Source organism: Larimichthys crocea, chromosome XVI, assembly GCF_000972845.2.
Source record: "Larimichthys crocea isolate SSNF chromosome XVI, L_crocea_2.0, whole genome shotgun sequence".
NCBI lineage: Eukaryota > Metazoa > Chordata > Actinopteri > Sciaenidae > Larimichthys > Larimichthys crocea.
In genome coordinates, this window is record NC_040026.1 from 3,566,010 (window position 1) to 3,583,087 (window position 17,078).

The 17,078-nt window shown below is 41.8% G+C and overlaps 2 protein-coding genes across 2 annotated transcripts in view; both read right to left on the bottom strand.

Annotated features, from left to right (window-relative positions):
• wu:fj29h11 (uncharacterized) overlaps nucleotides 1-17,078 on the bottom strand; it is a 68,001-nt gene that overhangs the window by 2,739 nt on the left and 48,184 nt on the right. The gene's annotated exons all lie outside the window — the stretch shown is intronic.
• On the bottom strand, nucleotides 378-15,392 carry bsk146 (brain specific kinase 146). Its single transcript, XM_019274509.2, has 5 exons — nucleotides 15,102-15,392; nucleotides 6,308-6,577; nucleotides 5,995-6,197; nucleotides 5,211-5,402; nucleotides 378-5,135 (listed from the first exon to the last, which is right to left on the bottom strand). Exons 2-5 carry the CDS (start codon nucleotides 6,477-6,479, stop codon nucleotides 4,341-4,343), a joined length of 1,362 nt encoding a protein of 453 aa, XP_019130054.1. The 5' UTR covers nucleotides 6,480-6,577; nucleotides 15,102-15,392; the 3' UTR covers nucleotides 378-4,340.

Sequence of the window (17,078 nt, forward strand, 5' to 3'; positions counted from 1 at the left end):
TTAAAGGTGTGTATATTCCAAAGGGGGTATTTTGTTCATATATCATTCATGGACTAATTAGAACATTTTCTTAAAAACATGGAGAGAATTGATTTTTTTTGTGGCTGTTGACAGTATTTTATGATTTATGTAGGTAAAAATGTGAACCTGTCTTTATCCGGTGTTCAGATTTCTGTTCTGGAAATATATGAACATTACATTTTTAATGAGATAAACACAAGATAATTCTCTTAATGTAAATAATCAGCTGGGTAAGTTTCATGGTCACCTATTAGTTAAAAAAATCCTATTAACCTGGTGTGTCTTTCCGTATATCCTTCTTCATCTTGTATCACAGAGATGAAAAAACAGTCTCATTTCCAAAGATCACTCCAACAAGAATTCTCATTTTTTATTGACTAAATCTCAGCTTACAGGAAGACAGTTGTATTGCAAAGACAGAACCGGATACGAGTTCTAGTGCTGTGGTCATCTACTCACTAAAACTCCACCAAAATGATGTTGCTTTGAAATATGTCACTGGACAGTAGAGACACTGGAACTCCATTACAACACACGTTACGTAGTGGATGAGGTGAGGGGGCAGCAGCGACTGATTCAGACGTTGCGAGGAAGAAAAGGTGACGTATCCCTTCGTGTCTGGTTTGGTGTGACTCATCCCTGCTCTCAGGTCAGGTGTCCTCGGCTGCAGCGGGTACTGGACCTGATCGTAACAGGAGTAACTTTCATCCTAACATGGCACTATACCAAAACATCCACTCTGACATTCTTAATGCAAACATACACTAAGATTCTTTAGTATCAATCCCTAACACTGTTATAACATATTGACCATTGGGTCTAAGAATGAGTCTCACATAGATTTTAGTGGTGAAGCCAAACACTTTTCATATTGACTTTGTCTTTTTTGAGTTTTATTCTTTTTTTTCTTTTTTGGCTTGGCACAGTGCCACAGGTCAAATAGTCACTGTTTTAGATTTGTATTCATTCACTCACTTAACAGTCAACAGTCACTGCTAAATGACTACCAAGCTACAGTACACCATTAGAGATGATATTGAATGAGCTGTTATATGTAATTCAGTGGAAGTTAGTGGATGTTTGCTTATGACCAGAATTTTGTTTAAGACTGACCCCAAATAGTCTGTTAATATATAACGACGAACCTCCAAAGAAGTTCTCAAAGAAGAAGCAAAAGTAAATCTCCATTTTAAATCCAAAAGACAAAGTTAAAGGTACCCTGTGGAAGATTGACCACTAGTAGCGCTATGAGCAATATTTTTACAGGCGGGTGTCCATTTGTGCATACAAAGACCTGCATGCACATCCTTACGCCAGTTTTCTGCTATAATTCCCTGACAACTGGTGGCAGCGACACACCAAGAAACGTAACAGTGTGCCACCATTACATCATGTTTGTTCACATGAAAACTCCACAGAGCGCCTTTAATATAACTCTGCACAGCATAGGAATATGTTTAGCTATTTGCAGGAAAGGTTCCGTAAAGAAAAGAAAATATTGACCAGAGTAGTGATGTGGTGACCAATGGGGTAGCCAGGCTTTATTCTCTATTCTGGCCTCTGCTGTTACTGTTCAAAAATTCAAATTTTTAACTTCCATTTGACCATGGTAAAGAATTAAATGTCCGTTCTCTGTGTTAAAGTGTATAAGGCAGTATCTTGCACTCCCAGCTACACTGTCATAAAACACACTCATCTATTGCATGCCCTGTCAGTTAACTACACAATCGTTGTCCGTTACAAAAGGGAGGAAGCGAGCTCTGGAAACTGATCAGCTGAGACCAAATGATGGAAATTGAAAAGTTCATAGATAAAGGTAAAGCTATCTAAGGCATTGAAGAGTCACAGCAAATAAACAAAAGGTCATTTCTGCAGCATATTTTATGGTTAGGCCATTTGTGTTAATTTAAAGAAATTACATGTGAACTCTCATTTGATTATTTCTTTTGTTCTCAAAAAAACTGGCCACCCCTTTGCTTCACCGCTGCCAGATTTGTCACTTGATGTTTAATCAGACTAAATGGTTCATTAGTACAGACATTTGATATGCAGTGGATACATCAAGTGTTCAGGAGAAGAAGAAGGGTGTTTTTATGGGGAATACTGCAGTGAGGGAATGACATGATGAGGTAATGTACAGGCCCATGTAACGTCTTCTTCATACGGCCATGTGAAAGGCCTCAGCAGCAGAATCCGATGTGCTGGAGCTCACACGGTAAACGCCGCAGAGCCAGTGCTGCTCGCAGCTGGCTGATGGAGAGCAAGCAGCTATAGAAAACAGCACGGCTACAGTGTCTGTATCAGGACCGTCCTTTGTTCTGAGTCAGAAGGCTGCCGATGAGGTCAGAGATTGTCACAAGATGTAGTAATTTGCATACTCGCTCGCTGATCCGGGAGCAGCTTTGATGAAAATGATCTGAACGGTTTATGTCAGTCGGGCATATTCAGGCTGAGGCTAGTGACTCTCACAAGATAAAGAAACATGTTGTTTGCAGCTATACTACATCTAGAGAATACTACAGCTTGTGACAGGAGAAACACAGAGCAGGTTTTCACAACAGAGCTTTAGCACATACACGTTCATGCAGATTTATGTCTGGAAAGCAACACACAAAACGCCCATTCCTGTGCATGATCCAATGCTTTTTTTTTCTTCAAATCATTTAGGTAATATTCACGATGAGTCAAAGGAAAGACAGATTTTTTTTTTGCTGTTAATTTTAACGTGGTAAAAAACATCTATGCCACACTACTTCACTAAAAGTGGCAATTTAGAAGCAAAAGTCTCTTCTAAAATTACAGAATTTAATTCCCTACCTGTGATTTAAATTCAAGCCTCTCGCTCTATGTCCTCATGCTTTGCTTTTTTTCTGAAAGTGGTAAGATGTACACGACACTATTAGCAATATAATACAAATACAACACACTGAATAGAAACTAATTATTGTTCTGATTTTTTAGCCCTAGGATGTCTCAGGAGATCATGACGGCAATATTCACTCTCGGACATAATGCAAGAAATTGTGCTACGGCAAAAATTCCACATCACAACAATTTACGTCTCTTTTTATCCTTTTTTTTTTCTCCCCAAATTTTTTTGTAAAGCTGGTTCAGATTTTTTCGTAAAGGTAAGTTTTAGCTACTCTTCATGCAATTTATAAAAGGTGACTCCTCAACATCTTCTGTGATTTCTTTCCCTCGAATTGAAAATGCTAAGTGATCTTTTTTTTCAGACAATACATCTTGCTAAAATTTTAGAAGAAAACGTAAGCAATACAAACGGAATTGTTTGGAAAAAGTTTCAAAGAAAAAACATAAGCTATACAAACAGAATTTCGAGAGTGAGTAGAAAATAGTCTTGACAGTGAAGTCAGTGAAGTAGATATGTTTGACATGAAGAACAGAGACATCATAAGCCTTCTTTCGGTCTAGTCTTGACGTCGTGGACGGGAAAATATTCCGCCTGAAAAGCATTGGTTAAAACTCATACGTAATATATAACTATTCATACCAATATGTACAGCCAACCAAAGATGTTGCACAGAGAAGTGGATTTGGCACAGCTATGCCAGAACATCAAATGTGAAGTCGAACGGAACACAAAGAAAGCTGCTTTACAAAAGAACCAATAGAAAAAATAGAGTGTGTAGTCTTTTTAGATTCAAATAAATAATCAAATCCTCAAAGCAAAATCCACTTCTTTCAGATTCATACATACACAGTGATACACACAACAAACACACTCGCACTTTCACATTGTTACACATGAAACATTTAAAACCACCGCTCACTCGTCTTTATCTTAGAAGGTATTTCCTTGAACTCTGTTTTAGTCTTCTTCAAAAATACAAATCCTTTGTCCCTTGGCTTCATTAAAAACAACGTCCTGAAGAGATCACACACCACTCTTCTACTTTTGTGTCTTATTTACTTTTTTTGCTGGAAGTATTGCTTTTAGAAATACATTTTGGTCTTCTTTTCGGATGGTTGAAGTGACAGAATCTCTAATGGAAGCAATTTTTCATTTTTCCTCTGGGTTTCACAAAACTGCATTTGCGCACATCAATGAAATAAAAGTGTAAATGGGGCTTCTTTTTGGAGTCTCTCGACACCACTGACCAAAGGTCCTACCTCTTGAGGAATGTATGCATTCTACAAATACTTTCTAAGTCTTCCATGTGTGCCCTTCCTTTCTCAAGATGTTTAAAACGTTAGTATTCATTGTCTGTTTCTTTTTTCCATGCATGCACATCTATGTGGTTGGATGAGAGGTATAAAAGTGTGTACCAGTCTGCGATAACATTAACGTTCTGACGCACTCAGACGCAGATTTCAATGGGCGTAGCCACAAGCATGCGACCACCCGGCGAATTGTTTTCTCGCGGCATTCGATCATAACTGTTGGTGGACGACACGGAGCTGTTGGTGGAGACGGACACAAAATGGTGGCCATTGCCTGGTTCCATCATCCCGCCCTTAGCCCCGCCACCGCTACCCCTCTCCACCACCACCGGAGACATAGGAGAGAGGGGTGACAGCGGGGATAGAGGAGATAAAGTCTGCTGCTTCATCCTCTCCACAAGGAGCTCCTCATCTTCCTCGCCGGATGAAGACGACGAGATAGTGCCATCCACCTCTCCGCGCACCCCTCCCCCTCCTCCTCCTCCACCTCCTCCTGCCCCTCCTCCTCCACCTCCTCCTCCTCCCGCGTTAACCCTTTCTCCACCGCCTCCACTGTTGCTGTTGCTGTTGCCATTGTTGTTGTTGTTCTCCGCGTCCAGCATCCAGGAGTGGCTGAAGTACCCGAAGACCTCTTTGACGGAGCAGCGACGGTCTTGTTCAACGGAGAGCAGCCGGCGGAACATGCGGAGGGCCTGCTCAGTGAAACGCCTCCACTGGGATGGCACGGTGTTCGTCCTCCTCCTCTGCCAGCGAATGAACTCCTGGTAGAAGGAGTCAGAGGGCAGTGCCTTCTCCCAGGGGAAGTTGCCAGTCAGCATGCAGAAGAGCAGCACACCGAAGGCCCAGACATCAGTGCTGTAGTCCACACAGAAGCCCTCATGGCGGGACACATCACAAAGCTCTGGGGCCGTGTAGGGGATGGTGCCACTCACCTGAAAGACAAACTCAACAAGTCAACACCATGGTCCAAACAAGAGAGAATTGGAAGTCAAAGAAATGTTACTCACTCTTTTCACAGGTGAGCCAGCTCTGCGTGTCATGCCGAAGTCAGAAAGCTTGACCTTGCGGCACTCTCGGTCAAAGATGAGGATATTTTCAGGCTTGATGTCCCTGTGGACCAGCTTCTTACAGTGCAGGTAGTCGAGTGCGATGGCTACTTGGTGCACACAGCGCTTTGCCACTGCCTCAGGAAGACCAACCTAAAGGAACCAACAGAAGCAGATCAGAGGTTAAACCACAATGCTAAGGGTATATACACCAATAAAACAACTTTAACTACTGGCTAACCCTAACAAATGTTGTGTGTTAAATGTCTTAGGACACATGTAAGAAAATGTACAACACAATGCACAGCTGGTGGTAACACTTTGCAATGCACCAGCAAATGTTTGGTGAAAATTGGCATTGGTTTAGGTAGAGCATTGAAGTCACACTTGCAGTAGCTGAATCAGCATGTTCAGGTTCGAGGTAATGTAGTTTTATATAAAGTTTATGTAAAGTTTTATTCACATAACTAGAGGCATACCATTGACAGGCAACCAAATGAAATGCACTATAACCTTGAATGAAATCAGGCAGATCACCCCTGGTGTGTCAACACCATGTCAACAAGAGGTGCAAGAGAGTTCTTGAACCCGACTTTTGAAATTATGTCAAAATTGGGTTAAAACTATTGTTTAGATGCTTCCCCATATGCTGTCCTGTAGCTTTAAGTACTTGGCTGCATGTTTATTTTTGCAAAAGCAATGATGCATAGAAGCAATAACGAGAATAATAGATGAGATGGAGCACCTGTGGAGGAATGATGTCAAAGAGGTCCCCTGCCAGAGCGTACTCCTGCGCGAACACATAGTAATCGTCTGTCTCGAAGGCGATGCCAAACATGTTGATGATAAAAGGGCAGGGCGACAGGTAGAGCGAGATACTGTACTCCCGCAGAAAAGACTTCAGCTTGGTTGTCTTCTTCTTCAGGAACTTCAGTGCCATTTTTGTACCTTTTGGGGCAAAATTGAAGAAAAATAACCTCATCATCTTGTCACTGCAGATTTTTTTCTTTTTACTTATTTGGAGTGTACATATTGTTTGTGTATATATGCCCCCTCACCTCTTATCTTGTGGATGACCAGGTCCACCTTGCCGTAGGTGCCCTTGCCCAACTCCCTGATCACCTCATAGTACTTGTTGACCTCCAGCCTCTCCAGGTTCTGGGCTGCAATCAGCTGCAGCTCGTCCAGGATGTCCATGTTGGCTCGAGACACCAGCGGAGAGGAACTCATTCCGGGGACTGTTGCAAGGGACGGACCGGGGGAGAAAAAAAACTGTGGAACGGACGCTCAGCTAGGACAAGAGCAGCAGCAGCTAACACCCGGTGTCACTGTACAGAAACAAGAGAGGACAAACATTTCACATTGGTAAATATTTTTTATTCTTATCCTTACTTTTATTATTTAAATACAAATTATGGAGTTTCACCTGCAGGGGGTGCTATAGTAAACACATACATACATTTAAATGACCATAGACTTGTATGCTGTGTACCCTGCCTCCCACCTAGTGTCAGCTGGGATAGGCTCCAGCCACCCATGACCCTGATAAGGATAGGTGGTTACGGTAAACTGATGGAATTATAAAGAAGAAGAAGAATAACAAACATAATAATAATAATAATAATAATAATAATAATAATAATAATAATGCATATTAATGTTATTATTTATTTCTTTATTTATTTTTGTTGTAGTTGTTGTATTGTGTAAGTTTTCAAATTGCAAAAATTGTGAAATGCTAATAAATGCAATTGCAAAGCAAAAATTGTGTATTATATTTGAAACAGACTGCTCATGTTTATCACATAGAAAACATTTTACATGACAGCTGGCATGTGAAACATCTGTTTTATGTGATAAGTACACACTGAGGTGTAAAATATGATAATAAATCCATAATAAATAAATAAACAAAAATAAAACAAGAGATTAAAGGTGTGTCTGACAAGAAGATGAGTCCATTGGTATTCTCCGGTCATCTCTGCCTTGCACAATAAAACCACTTGTCTGTCCTCAGTGTGGACACACACAGGGAACATATGGTCCCCACAACTTTACACATGTACTCCTTTGGGATGATAGACAGGAGTGTGTGTGTATGTGTGTGTGATATTTCTGTTGGTTTTCAAGGTCATCGATGGACAACAAGCTGTCGATGTTGCGGCTCACAGTCTGTTCTGATCTGCAGTGTGATAGTCGCTGAAAATGCTAATTATCTGCAGTGAAGGCTTAAGTAATTCTAAATGCTACTCGCCAAGGGGGATGCCAGAGCTGAGCTGTGAGCTGAGTCACACATACACACAAACACACACACACACACACACACACACACACACACACACACACAGCCAATAACAGTCCTTTCGAGCAAATCCATTCCCTGCTGCAGTGTGATTATTCTTAGTGATTGCTTTCTTTTTTTTCTTCCTGAGCAGCAACTGAGCCAAGTCCTGACCCTCTATAGATCCAAGCGCATGTGGAAGAAATATAGGAGTTTGCGCGTTCACACACACACACACACACACACACACACACACACACACACACACACACACTTATTACATAACCTGGAGTGCTGGAAAAGCAGCCTCTCTCCATTTCCGAGGAGACACTTGTGAATCTGCCTTCCTGTCCTCACTCACAGGAAAAAAGCAGCAACACTTGGCCCTCATAGTTATCATCAGCACAGATCCTTGTCAATGTATGTGCACATTTTTATCTCTGTTCTCTCCAAACCTTTGAAGAGTTAAATTTCTTTCCGCCATCTAGTTTCAAGATGCAGAAAATAAAATTCTGACATGAAGCGAGCGGCTGCAAGCAGACATAACCTGCCTCATCATGCGTTAAGTCACCGGCTATGTGACAAAACACACACATCAGCACACTGGTTGAAGTATGTTGTCATGCTCTCCACGGGCCTCCGTGCTCCTCTGTGGGAGTGTAATCTTTTTTGTGCGAAGCGGACAGGAAGAGCAGTTGATACCAGCAGGTGAGGACGGATGAGTCAGTTTGGGTGATAAATGGCAGCGCAGAGAGGATGTACTGCATTAAAAGCTCTCGGACACATGTGATGAAGACACACACACACACACACACACACACACAGGAGGGAGGGCAGGGGGTTGTAAACAGAGAAAGCCATTTGTTTCTGTCCAGCGTTAGAAGTGCTTACTGTAGCACTGTAGGATACATGCGGCACCTTGTGTGTGTGTGTGTGTGTGTGTGTGTGTGTGTGTGTGCGTGTGTTCTGCAGAGGAGTTAACGCAGTTAAGACAAGCCATCTGAATATCTTGTTTGACTTCATGTTTGTGGTGCGGTGCAGCATTTTTAAACCTCAGCTTGTTGTCAAGGGAACAGTGATGCTTTGGTTCAGTCTGGTGTGTTGCCTCCGTCCCGTCAGTGTTGATGTTTTTTGTGCTTCTGTCTTTTGGACTAAAGAACATAAGCCAACAAACTGCATTTTTACTGCTAAGTTAATGTATTAGCATTGGAATGTCATATGCATTTGTTTTTGTGTGCAGTCTTTTATTATTTTATGCAGCATTGGTCTTCATACCTCTCCCCATTTATCTGTTTTTTTAGTTATATACTGAGTCCTTACTGTTATGTTTTTTAGGTATCTTCCAGGGTAGCCGTGTAACAAGAATTTCACTGCCTTGTAAATGGATTTTACAGCATATAAAAACCTTTTGAAATCTTCCACCTGCAGCCAGGAACGCACAGCTCACCACAGCTCGCTGTCTGTTGTCATCACGTTTTCAGTTATCATGTTACCGTGCACACACAAGGTCATACATCTGTGGATTGTCACTGTAAATCCCATAAGGTGTACAGCACCACCTAAATCTGACTGTATGTAACTATGGAGATGTGGCCATGTGGAGGCTGTAAGAGCTGTGATTGTTGGACCTGAGCTCCTGCATGTGTCTTGTGCTGGTGGAGATTATTAATAGTGAATACAACATAAAGAAATTACACCTTGTTGTCAGTAACATATCTGACAAAGCTACTTCGGCTGCAAAACGTTCTACTTGTTGTGCTTGCCTTGTACCATAAAGTGAATGAAAGATGATTACTTTGGCTATTAATGATCAATAATCCATTTTTTAAGTATGGACACTACACAGTGGATCAACAGATTGTGCAGACTACATCTCCTGTTTGATGATTGTTTTTAATAAACATACCCAGGATTCTCTAAAAAGCAGAGTTGATACTGAGTGAATCAAAGTAAACTAAACCAAATTTCACCTTGAACCTTTTGAACTTAAAGGGCCAGTGTGTAGTTGTTGTGTTGTTGCTGATTGCAACCCCTCACCTTACCCTCTTCTTCTGAACGTGAAAGGAGAAACCACGGTGGCCACAGTTCAACATGGCGGACTCCGCCATGAAGAGGATACATATAGAAGACTCATTCTTAGGTAACAAAAACATCACTATTTTTATTTTCAGGTGATTCTACACTAATGAAAACAAAGCTATGAATATTATATTCTGTAAATAAATCTGACACACTGGACCTTTAAACACATTAAAATCAAAATGATTGGAAGCTGCTCTGCTCAACTATTTCATTTAATTGAGGTCAACACATTTCAGCCAAAGTTTTGAATGTACACGCTAACAGAGGATGGACTACATACAAAGCGTGATACAATCTTCTGCATCGAGCTGCAGGAACACCACAAGAAAGACTTTCACTGAGGTGCTCTGTTTCGTTAGTGTGAGAAACATTAAAATAATGTTTGAACAAGAAGAAACAAACATATTTTATGATGAACGGAAGCAGTGAGTTGGTCACAATTTGTGAAATATCACAAATGTGTCTAAATATGATGTTAAAATGTTGTAAATTGCACCACAGCTCTGATAACTCGACTTTAAAACATCCTGATATGCAGATATTTAAATTACACGTCATCAGTGAGTGTGTGTGTGTTTGTGTGTACAGCCACTCCCAACAGACGTCACACACCATCTCTCCTTATCTTTATGCTTTCAGCTGTATTGGCCGCTCGGATGAACATGTGTGTGTGTGTGTGCGGCGGGGGTGTCTCTTTCACAAAGAGAGCTGCATCTGTGTTTATATAGAAACAGCATTAGATTCATAGCTCAATGAGTCATCAGGTCAGGACAAATGTCGACTCTCTATGTGGAGTGGAAGTCTGCTATCCCACTCTGTGTGTGTGTGTGTGTGTGTGTGTGTGTGTGTGTGCGTGCGTGTTTGCTGCGTCACATAGGCTCAGTGTTAACAATAGCTGTAACTCAATGCACAACTAGCTGCATTTCACATCCTTGGCAAAAACAACTGCAGAGCCAATAATTGAGCAGCACCCTGTCAGAGCTTGAATCTGATTGGATAGGGGAAAATGGGACGTATGTTGCCCTATAGCAAAGCATTTCCCCTGCAGCTTATCGACCTTAAACGTACAACATGTGTCTTTTGTTTGTGATGTAAAGGAATATCTGCCACAAGGTATAGATGACAACAATGGACTTATTGTTACTACTTATGATGCAATCTCACTAAATAAAGACTACACCTCCCATAAGCGCTGTTTTCTTTAAAACCTCCTTCCTCTGAGGTAACCCTATGTGGCCAAAGTAAGAACTGGAGGTCATGTGACACCCATGGACCCAGGAAGACTTTCTACCATGAATATCATTCCAAAACTTTAATAGAAATATGAAAAGTGAATCTAAAGTACCAAAAATTTAAACCATTAGGTCCAATATACGACAGAAATCTGCATATTATCCAGACATTAATTCTAAAGTTACAGTTAAATAAATGTGCCGATATCTTCCAGCGCCACTGTTTTACACGTCGACGTAATGCTTGTCACCAGATCTCCAAAACCTTTAGCTCTGATTACTATGGACGAACAGTCAAATAACTGTGTGTAATATGAAAGGTGCCACTTGTAGAAACCAACCTAAAGAGAATTATCACTCGACTCTGTAGTACGCAGCTCTACGCAGCTTTTTAGTGTCTTTAAGCTCACTGTTTCGGTTTTCAAGACAACAAATTACACTCTCAAAACGACGTTTTCAGACACAGCAGGCAACTTGTTTGAGTCAAAAAAAAAAAAAAAACATCGGACAAACTTTGCAACTAGCTTAAGTTGAACAGCTAGCAGCTAAAGAGCCAGATATTTCCCTCGGGAGTTGGTGGAGACCAAAATAGAAGAGAAGGAGAATAAACTTTGAATATCTATTCATGAGGTGGCTCGAAAAACAACTCCAAGTGAATGCTAATGTTGCTCCATTATGTAATAAGCTATTTTGCTAACATGTTCACCGTAAGAACTTCAAAAGGTGATAATTAAAAAAGGTTTGGTTTAGAGTTCTTCTTTAAAGCAGGTCAAACAGTGGGGGTGCAGAAGAAGAACACTTACTTTAGATTAAATATACTTTATATAAGTATAATCCGCACACACACAACAGGCTTATAGACATGCAAATGTGTAGGGCACCTCTCCAGCTACCAGTCAACACACATACTGTGGTCAGAGCTGGACTTGAACTGGCCACGAACCAGCCACCCTCCGGTTCCCATGCTAAGTCTCTACGGACTGAGCTCCTGCCACCCCATAGGTGTTCTTTTGTAGAACAGTAGTGCTGAAGTGATTAGTTGATTAATCAATCAGTTGATTGGCAGAAAACTGTTTTGATAAAAGATTATTATGGTTTTGATTTCTCAAGCCTCTTAAATGTGAGGATTTACTGCTGTAGTCTGTTTTATGATTGCATTGGTCCATCATGATTAAAAATTGTCTCATTTTGGACATTTTATAGACAAAAATCAATCAATAGAGTAATTGATGATGAAAATAACTGCTAGTTTCAAACCCTAGTAATTAAACTGTCTATAAATATATGCATCACTGATTTCCGTGCAACTTTAAACTGACCGTTTCATGACAGTCCTATTTTCCTCCTCAGGACTGCACCTGTACACTCCCACAGGTTTTCAAATGCAACGTACTAAAAAAACACAAGCTACACCATGTTCCTCTCAACTGACCACAGATCCCCTCCTCCTCCTCCTCCTCTCTCCTCACTGACAATCCGTGCCACCAGATCCAACACTCTGTGGAAGCGACCAGGGCCCACAGCTCACTAAATCCCAGACTGCTTACACAACCAGCGGACAGAGTTGGCCTGCCGAGCACATTCAGTGAGCCAAGGCGATGATCGTGGCCCTGTCCACCCCCGCTCGATACCGCCATCCTGCCCTCGACAATTAGTGCAACGCCATCTTCATCCCTTTTCCATTTCATTGACCTTTCAGTTTCCCCGACACACGAGCCGCAAACATGCACATTCCTGCTGCTCCCATGTGAGGAGCATCAGCAACACAAAGGTTTTTGTGCCCGCATAGGATTTGTCTTCTGTTTACAAAAAAAGCTGACCACAAAGTGTGTGTGTGTGTGTCTGTGTATGTGTGTGTGTTACCAGGCATTGACAGGGAGTGGTGTATGGGAGAGAAAATAATGAGAGAGGAAAGAGAGGGAGAGTGGCACAATGACAAGGGCCGTTGAGCAGCAAAGTACCAGCAAGCAGGTGTGTGTGTATGTGTGTGTGGAGGAAGATAGTGTGGTGGCCAATATCTCTGCACCACTAGCCAACAGCACCGAGTGACATAACAGCAACTGAAATCCACGGTGTAGCAGATTCTTTACCACATTTCCAGCTTCATTTAAAGGTCAGGAAAATAATTTTTCAGACCATGTCCTTGTGTAACTGACCTCTGACCTCCTAATTAGAAATGCTACGACTTAAAAACCACCTCACACATGGTGGCTCTACAGGGGCATGTGTGAGTTTCTGGAGGAGGTTCGTCAAACACAAACACGGAGTGTGAAAAAATGTCCAAGGAATAGTTCAACACTTCAGGAGATGAGCTTATCTACTTTTATGCTGAGATTTAGATGAGAAGGTTGGTACCACTTTTATGTCTGTACTGTAAATATGTTAACCTACCTCTGTCTGAAGGTAACAAAATCTGCCTACAAGCAAATTTTTATTTATCTTCTTGAAGCATTTTTTTAACCACAAGGTTGTTGCTAAGCCCAGCTAAGAAATAGTCCCAGCATGCATCTCCCCATGAAGCCTTAGCTTGTCGTTTTTTTTTACATTTTGGTTGGTGTACAGATTAATTAAACAAAGTCCAATGTGGTGATCAGTCAGTTTTAGACGTGTTTTTAAAAGACTTTTCACTTTGGACAGCGCCAGGCTAGCTGTTTCCACCTGTCCCCAGTCTTTATGCTAAGCTAAGCTAATCACCCCCCCCGACTTTAGCTTTATCTTATATACAAATATGAGAATGGTATTGATCTTCTTGTCTAACTCTCGGTGAGAGAGTGAATACAAATATTTCCCAAAATGTCAAACAAAAAGTAGGGCTGGTCGATAATTAAATACTTTGTATTACGTTTTATGTATGACCATATTAGCTTTCTACACCCAGAGCAAACTGGGTTTTTTTTGTTGTTTTTTGCACATATGAAGAGTTTGTGTTATGATGTGGGATAAGTGATTTTTTATTTGCCATATTGTGTGTAAAATATGCTTTCACATCGCACAGCCCTACTTCACAGCTCAATTTCTGGATTTCAACCAATGAGGCTGCACCTACACCGAAAATCTCAGTTTCTCTGTACAAAAGCAACATGAGGACACCTCCCTGACAAAGCTGTGTGTTGGTATGATGAGGACAAACCCAGCCAGAGTTATCAGCGCCGCTGGCGAGACACCCGTTGGTGAGGACTGTTGAGCACCGGAGAGTCCAGAGAGTCTATGTGACCTACATTGTGATCAGTGACTCCATGTTGAAGTGATTTTTGTATTGTGTGTCTGCTTTTACCATCAAGGAGCTTAAACCCACTTTGATCAGCAAACACACACACACACACACACACACACACACACACACACACACACACACACACACACAAGTAGACAACCTCCCACAGTGGCTTTAGAATCCATAAAGCAACAGAAGATTACTCTAAAACAGGAATTAATTACAGGGTGCTTCACTCTACGTTACTCCTGCCAAACAATAATTGTGGATTTCATTATTGTTCTGGGTGAGAACAGAATGTGCACAAAACGGTTGTTGCGCCCAGAATTCATCTGAGGAAGGCACAAAAAGACTGGACGCCGGCCCAGCAAGCAAACTGAAAGCAGCATGTGCAGGGAGGCAGTCAGGATGTAAACATTATGCTCTCTTATTATTCAGCAGACAGTCTGTGGGGCACGTCATGTTCAGAGCCCACCTGCAGTGTGCCCTCAGACAGCACTGACTCGGAGGAAAATCACCCCGTTTATGTTGTAACAGAGCTCAGAGCTGAGTGACAGGCAAACACACACACACACACACACACACACACACACACACACACACTACACACTGCAGATACCTGCTAGGCTGCCTCCTGTGTGCAGGATGCATGGCGGTGGAGGAGGTGGTGGTGGTGGTAGTGGTGGTGGAGGGGGGTGGGGGTGCAGGAGGTTGTGTGTTGTGTGATCAATAACACAGTTTATAGAAATATTGTAAACAAGATGAAACACCCAACAGGCTGCAGTTTTGTTTGTCTGCTGGAGGACTAAATTGGCACACACACACACACACACACACACACACACACACACACCAGTATGGACCAATCACAGCATTGTTTTCAGTGTGTGCTGCTGCACATTATAGGCCTAATCGATTACACACCGAATCCATGAAAATACACTGTAATGCATGCTGGTTTTTGTAGTCGTAGTATAATTTAGTGAGTCAGATGTGGGAGATGTTCCGGGTGGAGGTGAGACCGGGTTTATTCCGCCACTCACCCTTCAGTTGGTTCCCATATGGGGGCTGTGGAGTCCGCCCTGTCAGCCCAGGCTGCCTGTAAACACACGGGTTGACCTGAGCGCATACTAAAGCCAGGTGAGCCGGGAGAAACGTCTCATCTCGGTGTCCTGTGAGAAGCCTCCGTGAAGCGGTGTGACGGTGGATGTGGCGCCGAGCATCCTGCAGTCTCCTCCGGCTCTTCTGCGTCCTATTGTCTCCGCATCGCTCTGTCCTCTAAGGATGGGAGGAGAGGAGAGAGAGGGGAGGCAGCAGAGGAGTGGAGCGCCTGTAGTGAGGAGAGAGAGAGAGAGAGAGAGAGAGAGAGAGAGGGAGGATGGGGGAGGTAAGCCCTTCCTCTCCTCCCCGCTCTGGCCAATCACGGCGCTGCTCCGCCGGGAGCCGCCGCTGCTCGCTGTCTCCGTACAGACTACGCTGCCTTCAGGGGCAGTAGGAAATATCATAACAGGTGCAGGGTTGTCGATTCATTGTATCCCAAGTTACAAAACACGCCCTTTTACAACACTACAGACACGCCCCCTGAGATAACTTCCTGATTAATATTCAATATGATTGATATTCTGATTGACCTAAGTTTGTGCGTCATACAGTGTCTGTGTCCTGCAGGACTGTGTACCAGCAGGTACACCTGGTTGTGGGTTCATTACATGTTAAACTGGTAGATGCTCAGTGACCATGAAAAGTAATCAAAGTGAAAACAATGACTGAATATCACCTGAAAACTTTAAACTGGACTGCCCCCTAGACTCCATAAAGGAAGTGAGGGAGGAACAGCTCCTCTCACCTCCTGCATGAGACTGTGGAGGTCTTAAACAGCTCCTTCAGCAGCAGACTGCTACTAAGAAGGAGATCTACCACAGGCCTTCATTCCAACAGCTGCCACAGTCTATGACACCAGCATGACCTCATGTGGCACTCTTTAACTGTTACAATATCAATCTATAAATACATACCCTAACTCACACCTCACTTAAATCACATTACTTTTTATTTATTTATAACATTTATTAATCATGCATATCAGTATACTCGAAAGGTGAATATAGTGTATATAACTTTTTTTTTTTTTCTTATCCACCTTGTTTATTGTGATCTGTTGTAGCCAGTGTATTTTCCTGGTCAATAATAATAATATCTTTTTTTTCATAATGTTCAAAACTAAATTTAGATTAATTTTACACTGAAGAATGTCAGCTTCCACTCTTTATGCCCATTTGTCACGCATAAAAAAAAACTGTAGCTTTGTAACGCTTACAGACTGTAAATACTTGAATACTGTAAACCCATAGCAGAGGAGATTTATTGTTATTATTATATTATCATGTGAAGTCCTCTTTATGGTATTTATCTCTCTTTTATTACTTGCAAAATCTGTCAAATTTTTTCTCTATAAATAATCAATGTATTTTCATGGAACTAATAGTCGTTGTTATGCAGATGATACAGGTTTGTATAGCTGTATAGATGCACCTCATAACCTGCAGTCCACCTTTGGTCGTACAATCAGTAAAGTCTTCTCATGCAAGAGGAAGCTGATAGATATTGTGGACTTTGTTCCAGCTCTGTGGAAGACACTGGAAGTTGTCCCTGTTATAAACGTGTGGGTGTTGGATGAATCACTTTATGTTGAATGTTATCTTAACTTAAGGTTTTTATTTTGGACACAGATCCTGTTTCTCTTTTGATGCCAGAAGAAGCTGGTCACCATCCCATCTTTACCTTTTTACTCAATTTGTTTTATATGACTGCATCAGCACAACGTCACCACATGTTGGATTTAGCACCACATTGGTAAAATTAAGATTTCTCTGGCAGAATTCAAAATGATTTCAAACTTTCATAATTCTGTCTGTTCTTACTTTAAACCTTACGTCTCCCTTAATAAAAGGTTTCTAACCTTAATGAAATTTGAAATAAATGATCCGAAAATCCTAACTCTTAAGAGCTCTGGAGTTTAC